We start from the raw sequence: 20922 nt of genomic DNA, 5'->3' as shown, positions 1-20922 counted from the left end.
CAGCCAGTGCCGGGATAGCGGCATCTGGCTTGGCCAGCTCCTTGGAGAGAGGCTGCAGCACGGGGAAGGGCGGCTGGGGCAGGGGATGGCGTTTTGCACCGTGTCACCAGCCGCGGGCCGATGGCTGAGCAGGATGGAGGAGAGTCAGGTAAGGAGACAGCACTCTCTGGTGTCCTTGCTTTGGCTGAGGCCTGGAGCCGGTGCTGGGACAGCAGTGAGAACTGGTCCTGCTCCAAGGAGGCAGCAGGATACAGCTCCTGGGACATTGCTCCCACCCCAGAGCAGTGGGATCCAGCTCCCACGATCCTTCTCTCGCTCCAGAGCAACAGGATGCAGCCCTCGGGTTGTTGCTCCCATACTGGAGGAGTGCAATCCAGCCCTCAGGTTGTTGCCCCAACCCTGGAACAGCAGGACCAGCCCCCAGGATCCTGCTTCCACCTCAGAGCAGCAGGATCCAGCTCCCATGAACCTGCTCCCACCCTGGAGCAGTGGGTCTCAGCCTAGGGTCATGCTCCCACCCTTCCCAGCACATCCCGGGGGGAAGGGAGGGTCCTGGAGGGGAAGGGTCCTGAATCCTCCCACCCCAGAGCTGCCCCAGGGCTTGCTGCTCCCCAGCAGTTCAGGCATGCTGTGGGGGTTGACGTCCACCCGGAAGGCAACGGCTGACAGGGCCGCTGGGACTCAGACAGGGTTGCTTCCTCCTTGGGTCCATGCCAACCACTGTTACCATGCCATGGCCCAGCGGCACGGAGGGGTGAGCCTGGAGCCTGGTGCCAGCCCAGGCACGCAGCCCTTCAGCACCATGGCCCCACAGCACAGGAAGGATGTGGGCACCTGTGTCCCTGTGCTGGGAAAGTCCCAGCTATGAGGCCACCAGCCCTGGTGGGCTGCATGGCCAGGACACATGGGCTGCATGGCTATGTGTACCCCCAGAGAGGGGTTGGGGGCATGGCTGTGGCAATGCCAGGACACAACCCAGCCCCTCTTCCTCCTCTGTCTCAGGGTGAAGACACATCCAAGCCAGCCAATGGCTCGTTGACCACCCATGTGCTGAACACTGCCATGGGGCTGCCAGCCACTGGCATTGCCATCCAAGTGGCCCAGCTACAGGAGCCTGGGACACAGTGGATGGAGCTGGCACAAAGGTAGGAGAACCGGTGGAACGGGCAGAATGGGCAGAGAATGCTATTGCCTGTGTCCCATGAGCTTTTACCCTGTTACTGCCCATGGCACAGCCAGGGATGGCTGTGGTGGCAGGGCTTGCTCTTTCCTGTTTCAGGTGGACAGATGAGGATGGGCGCTGTTCACCCCTCCTGGCACCAGAGCAGGTCAAGGCTGGCACCTACAAGCTGCACTTTGAGACTGCAGCATACTGGCAAGGCCTGGGGCACACTAGCTTCTACCCTTTTGTGGAGGTACAGGGGATGTGGGAGACAGTGGGGAACAGAGCAGGATTCCAGGTGCCACAGCCAGGCTTGCTGGCACTACCACCTCTGCTCCAGGTGCCACCCAAACCTCCTCCTTCCCTCTCTAGGTCGTCTTCACCATCACTGACCCAGCGCAGAAGTTCCACGTCCCGCTGCTGATCAGCCCCTTCTCCTACACAACGTACCGGGGCAGTTAGGGAGATGTCCCCCCACAAGGGACACAGCTCACCAAGGGAGGGACCCTCACCATGACAACATTAAAGGCTTCCAACAGCACCATCTGGCTCAAAAAACTACCTTCCTGTGGGCAGTGCCCACAGACCCACTAGAGGGGGGAAGAAGGGGAGCTCTAAAGCAGTGTGGGCAGGGAGGTCTGGATGTGCTCCTGCTCCAGCCTGGGCTGATGTTGAGATGCTGGAAGACTGCACCATGAGGGCACTGACTGGTGCAGCAGTTCTGGGGGCACTGCTGGGGGGCTGCTTGGAGGAAAAGGCTCCCGTCCAGGGAGGAGAAAAAGGGTCCTCCGTGTCCTCCTGGCTTTGTTTAATGGTGTGGAGCACCAATGGGGCACATATCCTGCCTGGTGTGGCGGGTCTCTTTGGGTGTCAGCTGGCATCAGGTAGGTGTAGCAACAAGCCCGGCAGGGCCCTGCCCCACAGCCCTCCCCAGCGTGGGGCTGGCCAGTGGCTTGAAGCCCAAGTTGTCCAGTGGGATCCCAGAGGCCATCAGCTTTGCCTCGAAGGTCTGCAGCATGTCGTCATGAGCCTGAAAGAGAAGCTCCTCATGGTTAACCCAAAGCCTGGCTCCAGCCTAGCCTGAGCATGGGCTTTCTACACCCCCCTGGCACCCCCTTGGCATGGGAGGGATACCCCAACACACCTCCCTTTGAAGGATGAACAGGACAAACCACAGTTTGGGCATGAAGCAGCTCAACAACTGCTGCAAGTTCCCTTCCCTGGAGCAGAATGTCCCATTTCCACCCAGCCACCTCCAGCCCCTTCCCTCACCTTGCAGACTCGGGCTAGCTGGAACTGCAGGTCCTTGATAGTGGCATTCTTGGAATTGAGGACATCCTGCAAAGGGACACAGTGTTTCAGGCTGGTGGGCCCCAGAGAACATGGTGGCCATGCCATGGCATGGCACAGAGCATGGAAGAGCTGGCACTGGGGTCTGGCAGGTGGTGACCACCCTACCCAGTGCTTCCAGCCAGTGCTGCTAGGGACAGGCAGCCCCAGACACCTTCTGGCCCACAACACAAGTGCCACCACAGCCCCTTGTCATCACTGTCTGCAAGGAGGAAGACACAATAGCAGCACCTGCTCCGGCAGCACCACCCTACCAGCATGGCACCAGAGGAATTACAGGGAGAGAAGCTCCCAGGCTGGAGGCAGCTGAGGAATTCCGGGAGCCCAGCAGCTGCGGGAGGGCTCGACACCACGACGCCTTCCCAGGAATGTGGCTCTCTCCTTCCTGCTACTGTGGCAGGTGACATCTCCTACAGCAGCAGCACCGAAGCCTCGGCTGCTGCCATGCCCATCCCCATGGCACTCAGGCAAGAGGGTGGATACGAGTTTCACTGCCACCCACCGCAGAGGAGACCAGGGGGGAGACAGGGTGGGCACAGGATGAGCTGGAGGACACCAGGATGGTGGCAGAGCACAGCATGAGACTTGAGTCCCCTCAACCCAACCCGCAGCAAGTGCTGCTTCTCTGGTTACAGCTGCGGCAGGCTGCAGGAATGTGGCAGGCTCTGCACACACCTATTTTTAGCAGGGCAGACATCACAGTGCCCCTGGGGACCTGTCTGCCGCTGTCTCAGCGTGGAGCACCCCGGGGTGCTGCCAGACCATGCTTGGGGCCATCCTCCTCCAAGGAAGGCAGCGCAGTGCCAAGCTCCTGACACCCACACACCATGCTCCTGAGGGAAGAGCTGGAGCGCCCCATGGCAGTGAGTGGAGGACACGGCCACACAGGACAGGGACTGGCAGACTCTGAGGTCTGTGTTCACTCCCTCAGCAGGCTCTGCCCACTCCCCAAAGCCAGCTTTTGCAGCCCCCAGGGCAGCACACAGTACCTCCAGCTTGTGTGAGACCAAGGAGATTGCACCTGGCTCCAGGTTGGAGGCGCTGAGAACCTCGGTGAGCTCCACCTCCTTCTTCTCCAGGACTCCCAGGAGACCTTTCAGCTTGCGTTCCAGCAGCAGGTTCTTGAAGCCAGTCTTCTGCTGCACCTCATTAATGGCTTTGGTAAACTTCTGATAGAGCTCATCCCGCTCTGCCTGCACCTGCACCCAGAAACAGCCCGACAGGACCCCCTCCAGGCTTGGCGGCCACCCAGCAAACAGGTCCAGCAGCTCAGAAGCTGCTCTGGTGAGACCTGGCCGTTCCCCACAGCACCTGCAGCCCACAGGGAAGGCAGGTGCTGGATCACAGCCTGGCTGGCACCTCCTCAGCTCCTGCATTTCTGTTTCCTCCTCCTTACCATGCCCAAGACCCCCCCTCCAGCAGCAGAACATGCTGATGGGCTCACTGGGGCAGGATTTGAGCCCTGAGAGGGCCCCACAGCACAGGGGGTCCCTGCTCTGCTCCAGCAGCTGGCAGGGGGCCCCAGCTCACAGCTAGTTAATAAGTGTCCTAATTAGGCCACAGTCTCTCCTCTGCAGCCTATTTCTGAATGCACTGCTGCCTTAATGCCAGGTTGTTAACGAGGCCTCAGATCAATGTTCGTATTCCTGGGGATTTCTGTTGGCTGCAGATGAGCTCCTCCTGCCTCCGCTGATTTATCTGGGTTAGCTGGGGAGGGGAGAGGCTGGGGCTGGGAGAACTCAGTCAGCAGGACGCATCCTGAGCCAGCGCAGCACGGCAAGTGGCTGCCAAAATGCCGAGAGCAAGCCTTGGCTGGGGCTGGTGCTCCACGGCTCTGCCCCATGCCACTTCTCCCTGTGGCCACCTCTTCCCTTGGTCACCTCTTGCCATGATCACCTCTCCCCATGGACATCTCTTCCCCACAGCCACTTCAACCCATGGCCATGTACCTGTGGCCATATACCTCCATGGTCACCTCTCCCTGCAGCCACCTGTCCCCACACTTCTCCCTCAGAGCCACCTTTCCCTGTGGCTCTGCCTCACTGTCACATCTCCTCATGGCCACTTCTCCCCACAGCTCTGCCCCACTGCCACATCTCCCTCACAGCCACTTCTCCCTGTGGCTCTGCCTCACTGTCACATCTCATGGCCACTTCTCCCCACAGCTCTGCCCTCCAGCTCTGGCCCCTTGCCACAGCTGGTCTGTGGCATGCTGGGAGGTGACCACCAGAGCGTGCATGATTGCTTAGCAAAAGGACAAGGCCAGGGCTGTCTGCTGACCGTGGGAAACACCAGAGCTGTGAGAAGCTTTGTTGGGAGCAGCAGTTGCCACAAGGCTCTGGATTAGTGCTTCAGAAAGCCCAGGGCTAAGCCCAGGCTCTGAAAAGCCCCCATGGCCAGCCCTCTGTGGAGGGGCAGGGTGGGACTGGGATAGTCAGACCCACCCACAGCTCTCACCTTACTGAACCTCTGCTCCAGCACTTCGTGTTCCCACTGAAGATCCTTCAGCTCCTTCTGGGTGACTTTCAGACGGGCTCTGGTGTTCTGTGAGCAGGAAAGATGGTTAGAGAGCAGAGGTGTCTCTGGGAAGTGGTGGTGGGGAGATGATTCTGGAAAGGGACTGGAGCATCTCTGGGGAAGAAAGGCTGAGAGGCCTGGGGCTGCTTAGCTTGGACATGAGAGAACCTTGAGAGGGAATCTTCTCAATGCAAGAGCTAAAAGGTGGGGGACAAGAGGATGGGGCCAGACTCTTCTCAGTGGTGCCCAGTGACAGGACACCAAGGACAACAGGTACAAACTGGAACCCAGGAGGTTTTGTTTGAACAGGAGGAGAAACTTCTTTGCTGTGAGGGTACTGGAGCCCTGCAGCAGGCTGCCTAGAGGGGTTGTGGAGAGTCGTCCTCTTCAGAGATTCCAAACTCACCTGGACGTTGTGATCTTGGGCAACCTGTTGTGGGTGACCCTGCTTTAGCAGTGGGGTGGACTAGGTGATTTCCAGAGGTCCCTTCCAACCCCCACCATGCTGGGATTCAGTGAGAGTAACCATCAGATAAACAGGTGTCATCTACACCAACTCCTGCCTCTCTCTGCCCACTTTCTCCATGGCCAGAATCCCACCTGAGATCTTATCCAAGCTGAAATGAACTCAAGGATGTGGGCCAGTGATCTGACCACATCAAGCAACTCCCTCCAGCAAAGAGCCATGGCAAGGACAGGGCTGGCCACTCACCATCAGGGCCTCCTTGTCCTTGTCATAGTGAACCAACTTCTTCTGTAGCTCAGCCACCTGTTCCTGGGCCTGCTGCAGAGGCTCCTTCAGCTGCTTGTTCTCCAGTAGCACATCCCCCTTCTCCTTTTCCATGTGATTCTCTCTCTTCTTCATCTCCTCCAGCTGCTCCTGTTCTTGGGAACACCAGTTTCAGCTCCTGGGGGGCTGCACCTCAGAGTTTCCCATCCACTCCAGACACTATCCTCGCAGCAGCCACACCACCCAGGAACTGGCCAAATCTGGGTGAAACCCTGCCAGGACCAGGCCCTTGCAGGAAGTGGGACACTGCAGTACCTTCAGCAAGCTGATGAGCGCCAGGTTATTGAGGGTGATGTCATTGTAGTAGCTCTTGATGTCATTAAAGGCCTTCTCGTGGTTCCTCATCAGCTCATTGATGTGGTTGTTCTTCCTCTCCTCCACCTCGTGGACCTCAGTCTTCCTCCGCAAGTCGAGCTCCTCCCGCAGCGCTTGCATCTTCTTGGTGTACTGAGCTTCGATCTCTGGTGGGAGGGCACAGAAAGGAGACCTCCTGGAGACCCCCACATAGCACCTCCCAGCTCCACCAGCCAGCCCAGTGAGTGCCACTCGAGGACAGTGTCACCACAGCTGCCACCAGCACATGGAGCAGTTACAGTGAGACTGCAGAGAGAGCAGAGCCCAGAAATAGCATCCCTGGAAAGAGGGCATGGACACGCTCCAAGTCACCGTGAGAACCTGAGAGTCCCCTGAGGAGGACGCTGGAGAGAGGACTCTGCAAGGGCTCCTCAGCTGGCCCACTCTGCAGCATGGAGAGCAGGGAAAACTGGCCAGGACTTGGGGAACAACTAGAAATGGGAGGAAAACTGTCCAGAGCTGGGAAAAATGGGCCAAAAGTGGGGAAAAATTAGAAGTGGGGAAAATGTCCAGAACTGGTGGAATACTGGACAGAATTGAAGGGAAACTGGTCAGAACTGGGGGAAAATGAGCCAGAATTGGCAGGAAACCATCCCTGTGTCTGCTTGAGGCTCAGCCATAGAGAGCAGCAGGGCTGTGGAGGGACCCTCCCCGGCACGTGGATGCTGGGAGCTCACAAGGAGCCTACACACAGGTCCCGACCTTTCACCTGCCTCTCGAAGTCATTGCGCAGCTGGGTGATCTCCTCCTCTTGCTTCTGTTGGGGAGAAGCTTCACGTTAGGGGCTGGCAGGGGTCTGAACCTGCCGCCTCCCTCTACCACAGAGGCCACTCACACACCGTACCAGCCTGGCTGGGGACATACCAGGTTCATGTTGTTCACCACCGCCTCCTTGGCCAGCTCCTGCTCCTTCAGCTCCACTTTCAAGGAGCGCATGTCCTTGCGCAGCTCCATCTCCTGGGCCCAGTGATTCTCCTGGGCCCGTTTCATGGACACGACACCCTCCACTTTCAGCTCAGTGAGGTTTTCCTGGTGCTCGTACAACAAGTGCTTCACCTTCTGCTTGTAAACCTAAAGACAAGCCACAGGAAGGGGTGAGGGGCTTCAGCAGGAGACACTAGGAGACAGCGTAGTGGCCAACACGCTCCCGTGGTGGATCTTGCCGGGATCCTCCTCAGAGCTGCCCAAGGTTTACCCAGAGCTCAGGGCAGTCACACTTCCCAGCCGCCTCCCACCTCACCTTGATCTCCACTTGATGCCGCTCCTCGGCCTCCTCCATCTCGCGGTCCTTGTGGCGCAGCTGCGCTCTCTTCTCCTCCAGCTGCCGGCGGGTGATTTCCCAGAAGGAGTGAGTCTTGTCCCGCTCCAGCTGGAAGTAGTTCCGCTCTTCCCGCTCCCGCTCCAGCTCCTCCCGGAGACGCATGACGTGCTGCTCCAGCTGCAGAGCCGAGAGCAAGAGACAGGTAAGAAGGGCACCTCGGGCAGAAGCCTTTGACAGACACTGATGTGGCAAATGCGGTGGGACTAGGAAAGATGTAGAAGGGGGAAGGAGGAGCCCTGGCACACCCTGGATCTCGGAGAACCCCCCCAACAAAACCTCATACTCCCACAAGTAGCTGGAACTCAGTCAGATGTTGTCTCTCGGTGTCCAGTAACGCCATCCTCAGGTGACCAAATACCGCAGAAGAAGAGAATCACTGAAGTGTTTTGGTTGGAAAGACAAAGATCATCAAGTCCAACCATTAACCCTGCACTGCCAGGTCACCACTAATGATGTCCCTCACCACCTCATCAACATGACTCTGAAACCCCTCCAGGGATGGTGACTCCACCACTGTCCTGGACAGCCTGGACCAGGCCTTGATAACGCTCAAGGGGAATAAATTGTTCTTCATGTTCAACCTAAAGCTCCCCGGCAGCAACCTGAGACAGTTTCCTCTTGTTCTGTCTCGTGTTCCCTGGGAGAAGAGACTGACCCCTACCTGGCTCCAACCTGCTTTCAGAGAGCTGTAGAGAGCCAGCAGGTCTCCCTTCAGCCTTTTTTCCGGGATGAACATCCACAGTTCCATCAGCTGCTCCTCACAAGAGTTGTGCTCTAGATCCTTCACCAGCTTCACTACCCTTCTGGACAAGCACCAGCACTTCAGTGTCCTTCTTGGAGGGGCTCAAAACCGAACCCAGTGTTCAGGATGCAGCCTCACCAGTGCCCAGTACAGGGGAACAATCACTTCCTTGGTCCTACTGGCCACAGTTTTGGTAATCTGAGCCAGGATGCTGTTGGCCTTGTTGGCCACATAGCCACAGTGCTGGCACTGAGACATGCAAGGTCTTATATCAGGGGCAAGGTCCCCAGGCTAGGTTGTAGGACATTTGGCACAAAAAACAGGAGTTGGAGCAACCAAGAGGCAGCAGCTGCAACGACAGAGCTCTGGGCTGAGCCATCACCAGGCTGCTGGGGTTCTGGTGTTGAGGAGAAGACAGCGAAGGACTGGGCTGGGGAGCAGAGAGCCCCAGACCAGCAGAAGGGAAGGTGGATTAGGGGGCTGTTCCTTCCAGGAACAGTGACATCACTCTGCAGAGCCCAGACTGGCGTCAGGCTGCCTGTCTCTCACCCTCTGCCAGCTGTTGTCCCTGGGGCCAGGCACTAAGTAGGGGTCCTGAGGACTGCAACTCTCCACATTCTCCTGCCCAGGGACAGGCTCAGGGCTGGGGATTTCTCACCTCCTCCTTGCTCATGTCCTTGGGGGATAGAGCATCCACCACCGCTGGGGCTTTGGTCCCTTTCCCTTTTTTCTCGACTTTCTTTTTGGGTGCCTATGGAAAGGATGGAAAATTCACAATAGGGCGGGTGCTGAGAGGGAGACGAACCCCCAGCACCTACCCCCTGAGCCCCCAGGACCCTCTTTGAGGCCCTCTGGATCCTCCTCTGAGCGCCCAGGTCCTCCCAGGCCCTGCTCTGAGCATCCTGGTACCTTCTCGTAGCCCCCCAGAACTCTCCCTGAGTCCCCAGGATCCCCTCTTGGCCTCACAGGATGCTCTCTGAATCCCCAAACCCCCTTTCTGAGCTCCTGGAAAACCCCTAGGTTCCCTCTCATAGCCCCCCAAGACTCTCTAGGCCCTACTCTGATCTCTCAGGACCCCACTCATTACCCCTCAGGATATTCTAGACCTCTCTCTGAGCACACAGAGACCGTAGAAACCCCTCCCATAGCTCCTCAAGAACTCCCAGGACCCCTCTGAGCCCCCAGGAGCCCTGAGGATCCCTCTCATAGGCCCCCGCGCCTTTCAGAGACCCCCAGTTCCAGGCCCGGCCCCGTCGCCCGGCCTCTCACGGCTGTAAGGGATCCTTCAGCAAGAGACCCGGTCGCCCCTGGGTCTCTCTGTTCCCCCAGCCCCGGTCCCGGTCCCGTTTCTCTCCCTGGCGCGGCCTAAGCCCGGCCCAGGCCCCGCTCTCACCATGGCGGCTGCCGCCGTCTCCAGGCAACAGGAGGGGAAATCTCGCGAGAGCCGCGCGGCGCCAGGGCACGCCCCCTGCCCCCGGAGCCACGCCCCCGGCAGCGCGGGACACGCCCCCAGCACCGGCGGCGGCTCGGGGGGGGCTGGGCCCGGCCCGGGGGGTCCTGGCTGTGCCCCGGGACCCCTCCATACCCATGACCTCAGGTTCCCCGGGACCAACCTCTCTGCCTCTCCCCGTTGTCCCAGAGTCCCCTCTGCAGCTCTGGCTCTCTGATCCCTCACCGATGTGTCCCTCCCCCTGCACCCCGGATCTGCGCCCCGCAGGCTCGGGCTGCGGCCCCACTTTCCGTGTGTCTCCCAGCCCAGATCTCCCCACACACTCATGGCTCTGCTCTCCTACGGTGTTCTGTGGTGCACCCTCCGTTCCCATGTCCCACTTATATCCCCCAGCTCCACACACCACCCCCCCACCCCGGTATACTCGCTGTATTCCCGGTTCCGGCGTGCTCTCCCTCCACCCATCCCCCCCGTGCCCTCCAGACCCACTCCAGGGTTCTTCTCTTTGCAGCCCCCCTCCCTGTCCCCTCCCAATCCCTCCGGTGCAGACGGGATCGGTGTCGTCTGTGTGTCCCCCCCCCCGCCGCAGCCCCCGCCTCCGGCACACCTCCGGTACGCCTCCGGTCCCGCCCCCGCCGCGGCGGGCAGGACCGTGCGGGCTGCGGGCTGGCACCGGGCCCGCCCCGCCCAGAACCGGCACCAGCGCCGGCACCAGCACCGGCACCGGCACCAGCACCGACACTGGTCCATGGAGGCTCCGGGAGCAGCAGGTGAGGATTTGGGGGTGTGTGGGGGGACCTCGGACCGGTGTGACTACTCCAGTGGAACTGGATCGGGCCCCAAGCGGGGTACAGGGGTGCACAGGGAGATATAGGGCGGGGGGAGGGTACAGGGGGGGTGTAAATGTGGAGTACAAAGGGAGGAGTGCAAGAGTGTGCAAGGTGGAGGGAACAAAGGGGTGCAGAGGGATTGGGGTGCATGTGCAAGGAGGGGTCCACTGGAGGTAGGAAGAGGGGTGCACAAGGGATGAAAGAGGGTTATGTACGGGGCGGGTGTGCAAGGGGGGGGGGGCAAGGGGGGGTGCAAAAAGGGTCCAGGAGGGTTACGTACGGGGCGGGTGTGCAAGGGGGGTGTGTGCAAAGTGGGAGGTGCATAGGGGTGCAAGGGGTGCTGTATGGAGGGGTCTACAAGGAGGGGGTGCAAAAAGGAGCGTGCAGAATGCAGGGGTGTGCAGGGGGCTGCTCAGAATGGGGCTGCAGGAGGTGTTGCGTGTTCCAGGAGAGGGTACAGCAGTGCGTGGGGGAAGCCTCTGTGTGTGCCTATATGTGGGGTGGTGCTCGGGGTCTTCCGGACCCAAGGGTGGGGGGCTCTGGGATGGAGGATGTCTGCACAGGAAAAGGGGGACAAGGAGAGTTTGGGGGTGCAGTGGGATTCCCATTGGACATAAGGGTGCAGTGGGGTGCCCAGGGGATGTAGGGGGTGCAGTGGGGTGCCCAGGGGATGCAGGCATGCCCAGAGTACCTGGGTGTGCAATTGAGGTGCAGAGGAGTCCCAGGACAGACACCCCCGTGCCCATGTTCTGGCACCAGTGGAGCAGTGCAGGGGGCTAGGGGACAGGGTGGTGGTCATGCTATAGAGCTTGGGGGACGCAGGTATTAGAGTGGGAGGTCTTGCCCGGTGACACGGGTGGTGCCGGGGCTGCCGTTCATGCCTGTCCCTCCTGCACGTGCCCGGCACAAGACTGTGCCGCTGTCCCCATCACGGTGGCAGCCGTGGCTGTGCTCTGCCGTGGCCCGGGGGGCACTGAGCCCTTGGGAACCATGCTAGAGAGGATAGTGCCATCGGGCTGGGCACCAGTGGGGTGACCGGTGGCAGTGGGGTGACCGGTGCCTGCTGCTGCCGCCGGGCTCTGCGGTTCGACGTGAGTCAGCAGAGCGGCGTGTGCCGGCGGGATCCCTGATGCCGGTGCCGCTTCTCGGCAGGCAGCCGGTGAGCCCAGGCCGGAGCAGGGCGGCGTGGCCGGTGTCACGGCGTGACCATGCAGGCGGAGGCCAGAGGGGATTTTGGTGGCCGAGACCAGCGTCCTGGTGGGTGGGGGCTTGGGGGCATTGCCGGTGATGGAGGGGGCACATGTGCTCAATACGGTGACACGGCGGTGTCACCCGCTGCGGTGGGGTGTGGGGCAGGATGGTGGGAGCAGGTGGGAGCAGGTGGGAGCAGACGGCCCCTCTGTGTGTCCCCAGGGAGCTCTACCCACCACTGGACTGAGATGGGGACCCTGTTCCAGCTGGAGGGAGGGTGCTGGCAGTGTGGGGTGACTGGTACCACCTTGTGAGGTCAGAACACGGCAAAGATGGTGTTAGGACATGAGCACTGCTGTCCTGTGACTCTGCCAGCAGCAGGGACCAAATGGCCCCAAAATGTCCCTTTCCCTGTCTCAGTGCCTTTGGGTTGGGGGAATTAATATTCCCTGCCCCATCATCCTCCAGGGGGAAAGGAGGAGATGCTTATCCCTGTGTCACCTCTTCCAGTGATGGCAGAGCCTGGTGGCACATGGCTTTGTCCAGTCTGAAATGGGCTGGGTGTCCAGTAACGGTAATGCCCAGGGGCACACCAGGTCTTCTGCCCACCCTTTATGCCTGCTCAGCCTCCACAAACCACACCATGACCACGGGCTGTGCCCTGACCAGGGACTGTGCCATAACCATAGACCATTCCATGACCATGGACTGTGCCATGACCCACTTTGTACCATGACTAGGGATCATTCCATGCCCCTGGGCTGTGCCATGACCGCAGCCACCACGGCCTTGCCGGCTGTTGCTGAAGACAAACAGTCCCTTGTCTGGGCTCCTGCACAAGCCACGCTTTTGTCTTGCCGACACAAAGGGGCTGCGCAGGGTGGAGGGTGCGGGGCCGCTGGCTGGCAGCACGGTGGGGTTTGGGCATCTACAGGCATCCTGCTGTCCCCGTGCCCCTCAGCTGGGCACCCCGAGGGGGATGGCAGGACCTGAAGATGGAGCTGTCGTCACCCACATGGCAATGTCGGTGCGGCAGAGCTCGGCAAGGAGACGCTGGCCACGGAGCGTCCAGTGGGGACCCCGACCCACAGGCCAGCCCCAGCGCCCCCTGGAACGCCCGCCGAGGAGCAGGGCAATGTCCCCATCCCCAGCGCTGGCCTTCTGCAGGTCACTGAGCGCAGACGTGAGTGTGGCCTGTCTCCAGAGTCTCCCGACAGCCCCGAGGGTCCTCCGACCATAGCATCTCCTGCCCACTCCTGGGGTCCCTGCCAGCCCTCTGCATGTCCCCAGGGTCCTTGCCTCTCCCTGGCATCCCCCTGCCAGCTCCTGCAATCCTCTGCCTGCCCATGAGGTCCCTGCCAGTCCCTGGCTTCCTCTGCCAGCTCTTGGGGGGTCTCCTGCTTGTTCCTGGGGTTCCTGCCTATCCCTGGGCTCCCCTGCCTGTCCCTGCCCAGCCTAGTGTCTCCTGTCCGACTTGGTCCTCTGCCCTATCCCTGGTATCTCCTACCTGTCCCTGGTGTCCCCAACCTGTCCCTGGGGTCCCCTGTCCACTCCTGGGGTCCCCTATCAGAACCCAGCATGTCATTGGCCCCACTGAGCTCCTCATCTAGGTGCCCCTGAGCACAGAGGTGTCCACCCTGCTGCCAGCCCCTGGCTGGGGTGCCACTGTGTGCCCACAGAGCCCCTGAGCAGCGTCTCCTCGCTGGAGGTTCACTTTGACCTGCTGGACCTGACCGAGCTGACTGACATGTCAGACCAGGAGCTGGCAGAAGTCTTCGCCGACTCCGACGAGGAGAACACAACAGGAGAGGTACCCAGTGGTGAGTGAATAGTATCAGGCACCCATCCATCTATCTGTCCATCTGTCTGTTGGTCCATCCCTGAGCCAGCTGTCCTCACAGGGCTGCAGGCACCGGCTGTGCCCAGGGCTGGGTACCTGCGTTCGCCCTCCTGGACCCGAGCACGGGAGCAGAACCGGGACAAGAAACACCTCAGTGACACGGAGCTGCCACCAGGACCACCGGACACCTTCCTGCCTACCGAGCGGCCACGGGAGCCCTGAGGCCAGCTGTGGGACAGGGGGATGGATGTAGGGACATGCCAGGGGACGGACATCAGGACACACCAGTGGATGGAGACCAGGATGCACCAGAGGATGGACACCGGGACCTACCGGGGGGATGGACATGGGGACATGCTGGAGAATGAACACTGGGATGTGCTGGGGGATGGACACTGGGACATGCTGGGGATGGACATGGGGACAAGCCAGTGTCCCAGCACTGCTGCAGCCCGTCCCAGCTGCCCTGCCCACAGGTGCCAGGACACAGGACTGGTGCCACTGACCCAAGGTCACTGGGAACCAACCCCGGGCAGCAGCAGCTCCCAGCCCCTTGATGGGAGGAGGCACAGGGCTAGCCAAACCCAGTGGCCCAGTGCCTACTGGGCTGTGGGGAAGGAGCAGCCAGCCCCATCCTGTCAGGACCTGGGGTTTCCCATAGCTACTGGGAGCATGGCTGGTGCCCGCCTGGTGCCCATGTAGCAGCGCTGTGTTCCGGTAAAACTGACCGACCCACCACCATGGTGGCTCTGCACGTCTCCATCACCGTGGGAAGGGCTTGGGGGAGAGTCCTCTGGGTGGGACAAAGGGCACCAGGGTGGTCGTGGTGGGCAGACATGGCCATCCCACCTCAGCACATGCCAATGGTGGCACTTGCACCACAGTGGTCTTGAAGGAAGACTTCAGGGGTAGGGGGGGTGTGACAGCCCCACTGCCATGGTGTGGGGGAGGTAGTCCCAATGGGAGCCCCTGGTGCCCCCCGGTGCCCTCCCAGTGCCCCCCTAAAGCAGGGACACAAGTGCTGGGTTGCACAGAGTCCTCGTTAATGCTACAATGACACCCAGAGTGGAGCATCACTGGCTCCACACAGCCCCAACCCCCCCACACCCCATTCCCTGGGGGGCTCGGCCCTGGGAACAGGGGTGTCTGTGGGGTGAGGCGGGGGAAACTGGGTGTGTTCCCCCCAGATCAGCAGCGTTATCCTGGTAGTGTGTGTCTGGGCTGGGGTCCAGCAGCTCCCCCTGGGCTGAGCTGCAGCCACCATCCCCAAGGGTAGAGGGTGCTGAATGACCCATGTCTGTCCCGTGGTGGGCTGTGGGGCAGCTGTGCAGCTGAGTTCCCCCATTATGGCTCTGCCTCGGTGATGCTGGAGTCCTGGAAGAGGGATTGCTTGCGCAGGCTGAGCCGGGCACACTTGGGGCAGGTGGTAGAGTTGTCGTAGAAGCAGTCCCTGGGGAGGGAGGACAGACACAGTGGTGGGTCACCCCATGGCACCAGCCACCCCAGTGCCACCCGGTGCCACCCCAGTGTCACTGGTACCTGTGGAAGACGGCGGAGCAGCCAGTGCAGACCGAGGTGTGGCTGTCGAAGGGGAAGAGAACATCACCCTCCTTGCAGAGCTCGCAGACAAAGCCCTTGGCCTGGCAGCGCTGGGGTGGAAGAGGGTCAGAAGGTCCCCACGGTGCCTGCTGGGGTCCTTGCCAACCCCCAGCCAAAGCCTATGGCAAGGCATGGGTCTGCCCCACAGTGCTGGCTCACCTCACAGTCCAGTTTGATGTGCTTGGCGAAGAGGGTGTGGATCTCGGTGAGGGAGCAGCTCAGGCGCCCAGCCTCGATGTCCATCAGGTCCTGCAGCGAGTACATCTCATCGTTCTCCACAAAGTGCTGGCGGTCCTGCAGCTGGGGCCAGGACACGTGTCACCACCGGCACTGCCACTGCCACCACGGCTGGCACCATGCCAGCCACCGGCACCCCGCCGGTCCTAACCTGCAGCAGCAGCCGTGCCTCCATTGCCTCCTTGCAGGTGATGAAGTAGGGCTTCATTAGGAGGATGTCCTGGCGTAGCTTCTGCAGAGTGGGAATGGGATGGGACCAAGACAAGGAAAAGGATGGTGACAGTGGCAGGATGGGGACAGGAATGGGGATGGGACCATGATAAAGAAAAGGGTGGTGCCAGTGGCAGAATGGATCGGGATGTGAATGGGGATAGGGATGAGTGTAGGGATGGTGTGCAAATGGGATGAAGACAGGGATAGGGATGGGAACAGAGATCAAGACAGAGAAAATGATAGTGGTGGGGACAGGATGGGAATGTACAAGGATGGGAGCGGGAATAGGATGGGATGTAGATGGGGACCAGGGATGAGAATGAGGCCAAGACAGGGAGAAGGATGGTAGCAGGGGCAGGGTGGGGACAAAGACAAGGGTGGGATGGAGATGGTGTGGAAATGGAAGAGGATGGGAACGGGGACAGGAATGGCATGGGGAATGAATGGGATAAGAAAGTGGATAGGGATAGGACAAAGGGAAAAGCAGGACGGGGACAGGGATAAGAGAGGGATGGTTTAGGAATGGAATGGGATGAGGATGGGGACAGGTTGGCGACAGGACAGAGAGATATGATCAGCAAAAATTTGGTCAGGCTGGGTCAAGTTCATCTCCATAGCAGTTTGGACATCCCCAGTCCTGCCCTGCTCCCCCTCTGTGGCACCCAGCAGGCACTGCCAGGGTCCCTTCTCACGCTTTCCCAACAGTGCTGTCCCCAGCTCCACAGGGTGGGTCTGTGCTGCCATGCCCTCCACCCTGCACTCACCCGGATCTCCACCAGCTCCTCCACATAGTTGAAGAGCAGAGGGTTGATCTCCCGCAGCTTCAGCACAGGCCGAGACACCATCAGCGCCAGGTACCGCATGCTGCACCGCGACACCTGCCCGTGCCAGACGCCGCCACTGGCACCCCGCAGCACGCCGGCCACGCTGCCCCACGGCACTGCACTCATTGCCAGGGACGCCACCACCCCTGAGTGATCTCTACCCAGGGATGCAGCCACAGGGACCCAGGACCACAGACACAAACTCCCAGGGGACCTTCAACCACAGACAGCTGCCGACATGGCCTCCCAGTAGCCACTAATCAGGGAAACAGTGCCCTAAATGACCTCCAGCCAGGGCCACAAACATCAGGGATCTCCATGACCAGGACTCATTAAGCGACCCCCAACCACAAAGGACCTCCATGACTAGAAACGTGGCCCCCCGTGTGACCTCAAACCAAGGACACAGACCCCCAGGTGACCTCCAACTAGGGGCATAGGGGCATGGCCCCCTAAGTGACCTCAAAGGAGGGGCACAGATCCCCAGGTGACTTCTACCCAGGGGGACAGGCCTCAGGGACCCCAATACCTAGCAATATGGTCCTCCCAGGTGACCACCAACCAGGGACATGAGCCCCCAAAGCCCGTGTCCAGGGCAACATCCACCCTAAATGACCCTCCCTCACGACCTCCCAAGCTCCCATCCCACTTCAGGGCACCTTGCGGGGCTCAAAGTCCCAGTTGTGGATGGCACGAGCAGGCACCACTGCCAGGTCATTCCAGTGGCAGCTGCTGCAGTAGTACAGACCAGTGTAGTCACACTGCCTGGCCTCGCTGGGCACCCCCCCTGTGGTGGCACACATATTGGCATGTGTTAGCACATGTGCCAGCACTGGCACCTGCACTGGTCACTCGTATCAGCACTGGAATTGTGCCTTGCCCTGCGCCCAGCCAAAGGACATGCCATGACACCTGGGGACGCGATTAGCTCCCCCCAGCCCCACATTCCCACCCACCCCACCCCCCCAACACCAGACAGCCCTGGACTCCCAGCTTCCCCCAGCCCAGTCCCATGCAGTCCCCAACTCTGCCCAGTCCCATATTCCTCCAGCCCCGCCAGAGCCCCCAGCTCCCCCAGCTGCCCCCAGCCTCACGCAGGGAGACAGGGGCCCGGCACTCGGCGCAGCGGTAGTCCTGGCTGTCCAGCCCGCTCTCAGGGCAGATGCTGAGCTGGTACTCAGCCTGGTGGCTGACCTTGGCCCGCACGCAGGCCCGGCTCACCAGCGGCAGGCACTTGCTGTGGCACCGGTAGTAGCACCCTTGGGTGGGGAGACAGGGGTGGCTGTCAGCAGGAGATGAGGTGGAGATGGGGAGGTGGGGTAGGTTGTGCTGGGGGTGTCCTCCCCACCTGTGCAGGTGTACCAGGTCTGGATGAGGCCCCAGATGATGGTGCTGCACTTGTCGCACATCTGCTTCACGCTCTTGCTCTTCTCCTTGTAGAAGCGATGCTCCAGCACCACCCGGATGTTGGGCTCATCTTCATCAGGGTCCTGAAAGAGAAGGGGGGTGTCAGTGTGGCCCCCCTGCCTGTGGAATCACAGAGTCATTGAACTCATGGAATCGTTTTGGTTGGAAAAGACCTTTAAGATCATCGAGTCCAACCATTAACCCAGCACTGCCAGGTCAGCACTAAACCAGGTCCCTCAGCACCACATTTTCATAGCTTTGACACCCCTCCAGGGATGGAGACTCCACTACTGCCCTGGGCAGCCTGGGCCAGGTCTGGATAACCCTTCTGGGAAAGAAAATGTTCCTCATGTCCACCCTAAACCTCCCCTGACTCAACTGGAGGCCATTTCCCCTTATTCTGTTCCTTATTCATCAGGAGAAGAGAATGACCCCCACCTGGCTCCAGCCTCCTTTCAGGGAGTTGTAGAGAGTCAGAAGGTCTCCCTTCAGCCTCCTTTTCCCCCCAGGCTGATCAACCCCAGCTCCCTCAGCTGCTCCTCATAAGACCCTTATGCAGCTTTGTCTTCCTTTTCTGGACCCGCTCCAGCACCTCAATGTCCTTTTCGTAGTGAGGGCCCCAGAACTGAACCCAGTACTCAAGGTGTGGCCTCACCAGTGCCCGATACAGGGGGACAGTCACTGCCCTTGTCCTGCTGGCCACACTACGTCTGATCCAGACCAGGATGTTACTGGCCTTCCTGGCCACATAGGAGGCCACATGGGCACATATTGGCTCATCTTCAGACACTGTCGACCAACCCTCCCAGGTCCTTTTCCACCAGGCAGTTTCCAGCTACTCTGCCCCAAGCCTGGAGCATCCATGGGATTGTTGTGACTCAAGTTCAGGACTCAGCACTTGGTCTTGTTGAACCTCACCCCACTGGCCTCATCCCATTGATCCAGCTTGGCCAGATTCCTCAGTAGATCCTTCCTGCCCTCAAGCAGATCAACACTCCCACTCAACCTGGCGTTGTCGGCAAACTGATTGAGGATGCCCTTGATCCCCTTGTCTAGACTACTGATAAGGACATTAAACCAAACTGGTGGCAGTGCTGAGCCCTGGGGAAGCCCCAGCCCCAGTCCTGCCCCACCTTGAGCTCCTGCAGCTTGAGGCGGAGGTGGATGAGCCGCACGACCGCATCCTTCTGCCGCTCCGAGTGCTCGGGCAGCGCCAGGATCACCCGCTTGCACTCCTCAATGGCCTGGCACAGCTGCCCCACATCTTGAGCCAGGATCAGACCCTGCCATCATGGAGGGGATGAGGAGGAGGAGAGTGGACTGGCAGCTGCCCACCTCACACATCCTCATTTCCTACGCATCCTACAGACCTTCCAACCCCACACAAAGACCCAGTTCCACAGACTCCCCAGCCCCACTCCTGCCCCTCAGCTCCATGCCCCCCTCCAACCCAACACATGCCCTAGCCCCACACACCCTCAACCCCACTCCTGGCCCCCAGCCCTATGCAAACCCCTCCAGCCCCATGCAGAACTCCCAGCCTCCCAGACCCTTCCAGCCTCACTCCTGTCCCTCAGACTCACACAAACCCCCCAGCCCCACAAAGCCCCCCTAGCCCCACTCACCACAGGCCGGGAGAAGTGGTCTTCAGCCAGACCCAGATCCAGGGCACCCTCGGGGTCTCCTGGAGATGGGTCGTGCCGTGGGGCTGCAATGGGGTGGGAGCCATGAGGGCAAGTGCTGGGACCACCTGGCCATGGGGTAGTGTGGGGGTGAAGGTGAGTACCCACCTGGGATAGGGTTCTCCCCCTCGGGGTGCTGCTCCTGCTCCTCGGGGGTCTTGTTGAAGGGGTTGAGGTGGGCCTGGCGGAAGCGAGCCAGCCGCTCGTCTGACGCCATCGCCACCACTGCAGGACAGTCACTGCCTCAGATACCCTGACGCTGGCACTTCGACGTTGGCAGGAACACCCTGACACCGTCTCAAACACCCCAACAGCCTTGACACCTTAGCAATAGCACCAACACCCCGATACCAACATCCTAACACTGGCACTCCAGCACCAACACCAACACCCTGCCACCGACACCTTGGCACCAATACCCCCGACACTGGCACCAACGCCCCAGCACCAACACCTCATCACCAGCACCAACTCACTGGCACTGGATGCCAGCACCAACATACTGGCATCCCAACACCAGCACTGACAACACCTCAGCACTGAAACACCCCAGCAACAACCCCGACACCGACACCCCAACACCGGCACCGACATCAACACCCTGGCACCGACACCCCATTCATCCCCAGCGCCCCAGTACCGGCATCGAGAGTCCAGCACCGACACCGTCACCCCATCCTCGTCCCGCCACCTCCCCCGCCTATGGCCACCGCCCTGCTCCGCTGCCACCGCTCGGCTGGGCCCACGCTCGCCCCATCCCGGTACCGTCCGGACGCCCCCGGCGCATGTCCCCCCCCGCGGCACGTCGCTCCCCGCACCCCTTGTTACCCATCCCGTCCATTGCCTTCCGCATTCCCCACCCAAGTCCCGGCTGAGCCCCCCACCCTGTACCAGTCCCCGCTACCGGCTCGCCCTCCCCACCCCCCGACCCCTTTCCGCCCGCCAGGGGGCAGCGCCCCCGGTAGCTCACCGCCGCCCCCCGGCTCCACCACCTCCGCGCCCCGCCCAGCCAGGCCCCGCCCCGTTCTACCCAAGCCCGCTGCTGCCGTCTGCTGGCCGGCGGAGCGCACTGCACCTGGGCGGGGCTGCGGCTGGATGACGAGAAGGACAACGAGGACGCGGCGAACCGAGTACCGGAGCGGGGACCTGCAGCCTGCCGTGTCCTATGGCCGCCTGCCTTAGAGACCCCAGCCTCATAGCTCCCTTGTCCCCATAGCTCCCAGTCCCGTAGCTCACAGTCCTCGGAGCCTCAGCCCCTTAGATCCCAGCCCCTTTAAGCCTCCCGGCCCCACAATCCTTTGTCTGCGGAGCCCCCAGCCCCATTGTTCCTAGTTCATATAAACCCCAGCCCCATGGATGCCAGTCCTCGTAGCCCACAGCTTCATAGCTTCGGCTCTGTTTTCCCTCAGTCCC

The 20922-nt window shown here is 60.9% G+C and overlaps 4 protein-coding genes across 10 annotated transcripts; 2 read left to right on the top strand and 2 right to left on the bottom strand.

The window, feature by feature from the left end:
- The first annotated feature begins 13 nt into the window (after positions 1 to 13).
- Positions 14 to 1695, top strand: LOC135184424 (5-hydroxyisourate hydrolase-like). The gene is made up of 4 exons (XM_064160174.1): positions 14 to 148; positions 1003 to 1145; positions 1280 to 1415; positions 1535 to 1695. Exons 1-4 carry the CDS (start codon positions 86 to 88, stop codon positions 1622 to 1624), a joined length of 432 nt encoding a protein of 143 aa, XP_064016244.1. The 5' UTR covers positions 14 to 85; the 3' UTR covers positions 1625 to 1695.
- A 260-nt stretch (positions 1696 to 1955) lies between these two features.
- On the bottom strand, positions 1956 to 9790 carry GAS8 (growth arrest specific 8). Of its 3 annotated transcripts, none has more exons than XM_064160167.1 (11): positions 9630 to 9773; positions 8895 to 8987; positions 7414 to 7611; positions 7038 to 7244; positions 6876 to 6930; positions 6075 to 6280; positions 5742 to 5909; positions 4970 to 5056; positions 3502 to 3711; positions 2435 to 2500; positions 1956 to 2192 (listed from the first exon to the last, which is right to left on the bottom strand). In XM_064160167.1, exons 1-11 carry the CDS (start codon positions 9630 to 9632, stop codon positions 2043 to 2045), a joined length of 1443 nt encoding a protein of 480 aa, XP_064016237.1. In that variant the 5' UTR covers positions 9633 to 9773; the 3' UTR covers positions 1956 to 2042. The 3 variants fall into 3 exon arrangements, with proteins under 3 accessions (XP_064016237.1, XP_064016239.1, XP_064016238.1); XM_064160169.1 differs by lacking the exon at positions 9630 to 9773 and adding an exon at positions 9506 to 9586; XM_064160168.1 differs by having other exon boundaries at positions 2103 to 2192; positions 3534 to 3711; positions 9630 to 9790.
- Positions 9791 to 10231: 441 nt separating this feature from the next.
- Positions 10232 to 14285, top strand: DBNDD1 (dysbindin domain containing 1). 3 transcript variants are annotated; one of them, XM_064160172.1, is made up of 5 exons: positions 10299 to 10456; positions 11673 to 11773; positions 12744 to 12890; positions 13387 to 13527; positions 13609 to 14285. In XM_064160172.1, exons 2-5 carry the CDS (start codon positions 11725 to 11727, stop codon positions 13767 to 13769), a joined length of 498 nt encoding a protein of 165 aa, XP_064016242.1. In that variant the 5' UTR covers positions 10299 to 10456; positions 11673 to 11724; the 3' UTR covers positions 13770 to 14285. The 3 variants fall into 3 exon arrangements, with proteins under 3 accessions (XP_064016243.1, XP_064016242.1, XP_064016241.1); XM_064160171.1 differs by having other exon boundaries at positions 11669 to 11773; XM_064160173.1 differs by lacking the exon at positions 11673 to 11773 and having other exon boundaries at positions 10232 to 10456.
- A 284-nt stretch (positions 14286 to 14569) lies between these two features.
- Positions 14570 to 20515, bottom strand: DEF8 (differentially expressed in FDCP 8 homolog). 3 transcript variants are annotated; one of them, XM_064160165.1, is made up of 12 exons: positions 20480 to 20515; positions 19618 to 19734; positions 19453 to 19535; positions 18961 to 19110; positions 17769 to 17910; positions 17515 to 17679; positions 17080 to 17207; positions 16361 to 16474; positions 15535 to 15615; positions 15306 to 15446; positions 15087 to 15128; positions 14570 to 14997 (listed from the first exon to the last, which is right to left on the bottom strand). In XM_064160165.1, exons 2-12 carry the CDS (start codon positions 19724 to 19726, stop codon positions 14596 to 14598), a joined length of 1557 nt encoding a protein of 518 aa, XP_064016235.1. In that variant the 5' UTR covers positions 19727 to 19734; positions 20480 to 20515; the 3' UTR covers positions 14570 to 14595. The 3 variants fall into 3 exon arrangements, with proteins under 3 accessions (XP_064016235.1, XP_064016234.1, XP_064016236.1); XM_064160164.1 differs by lacking the exon at positions 20480 to 20515 and having other exon boundaries at positions 19618 to 19837; XM_064160166.1 differs by lacking the exon at positions 20480 to 20515 and having other exon boundaries at positions 14793 to 14997; positions 15087 to 15196.
- Between the last annotated feature and the right edge of the window lie 407 nt (positions 20516 to 20922).

Source organism: Pogoniulus pusillus, chromosome 20, assembly GCF_015220805.1.
Source record: "Pogoniulus pusillus isolate bPogPus1 chromosome 20, bPogPus1.pri, whole genome shotgun sequence".
Classification (NCBI taxonomy): domain Eukaryota; kingdom Metazoa; phylum Chordata; class Aves; order Piciformes; family Lybiidae; genus Pogoniulus; species Pogoniulus pusillus.
This window is presented reverse-complemented; position numbering and strand designations above follow the sequence as displayed.

Coding starts and splice junctions, on each gene's coding strand:
- GAS8 (XM_064160167.1), bottom strand. Junction 7,612..8,894: donor AGGACATGAGCAAGGAGGAG/GTGAGAAATCCC, acceptor TCGGCTCTGCAG/CTGGAGCAGCACGTCATGCG. Junction 3,712..4,969: donor TGGAGCAGAGGTTCAGTAAG/GTGAGAGCTGTG, acceptor TTCTGGGTGCAG/GTGCAGGCAGAGCGGGATGA.
- DEF8 (XM_064160165.1), bottom strand. CDS start 19,726: ATGGCGTCAGACGAGCGGCTGGCTCGCTTCCGCCAGGCCCACCTCAAC. Junction 19,111..19,452: donor ACCACTTCTCCCGGCCTGTG/GTGAGTGGGGCT, acceptor CCATGATGGCAG/GGTCTGATCCTGGCTCAAGA. Junction 15,129..15,305: donor ACATCAAACTGGACTGTGAG/GTGAGCCAGCAC, acceptor CCCCTTCGACAG/CCACACCTCGGTCTGCACTG.
- LOC135184424 (XM_064160174.1), top strand. CDS start 86: ATGGCGTTTTGCACCGTGTCACCAGCCGCGGGCCGATGGCTGAGCAGG. Junction 1,146..1,279: donor TGGATGGAGCTGGCACAAAG/GTAGGAGAACCG, acceptor TTCCTGTTTCAG/GTGGACAGATGAGGATGGGC. Junction 1,416..1,534: donor GCTTCTACCCTTTTGTGGAG/GTACAGGGGATG, acceptor TTCCCTCTCTAG/GTCGTCTTCACCATCACTGA.
- DBNDD1 (XM_064160172.1), top strand. CDS start 11,725: ATGCAGGCGGAGGCCAGAGGGGATTTTGGTGGCCGAGACCAGCGTCCT. Junction 12,891..13,386: donor GCAGGTCACTGAGCGCAGAC/GTGAGTGTGGCC, acceptor GTGTGCCCACAG/AGCCCCTGAGCAGCGTCTCC. Junction 13,528..13,608: donor AACAGGAGAGGTACCCAGTG/GTGAGTGAATAG, acceptor CTGTCCTCACAG/GGCTGCAGGCACCGGCTGTG.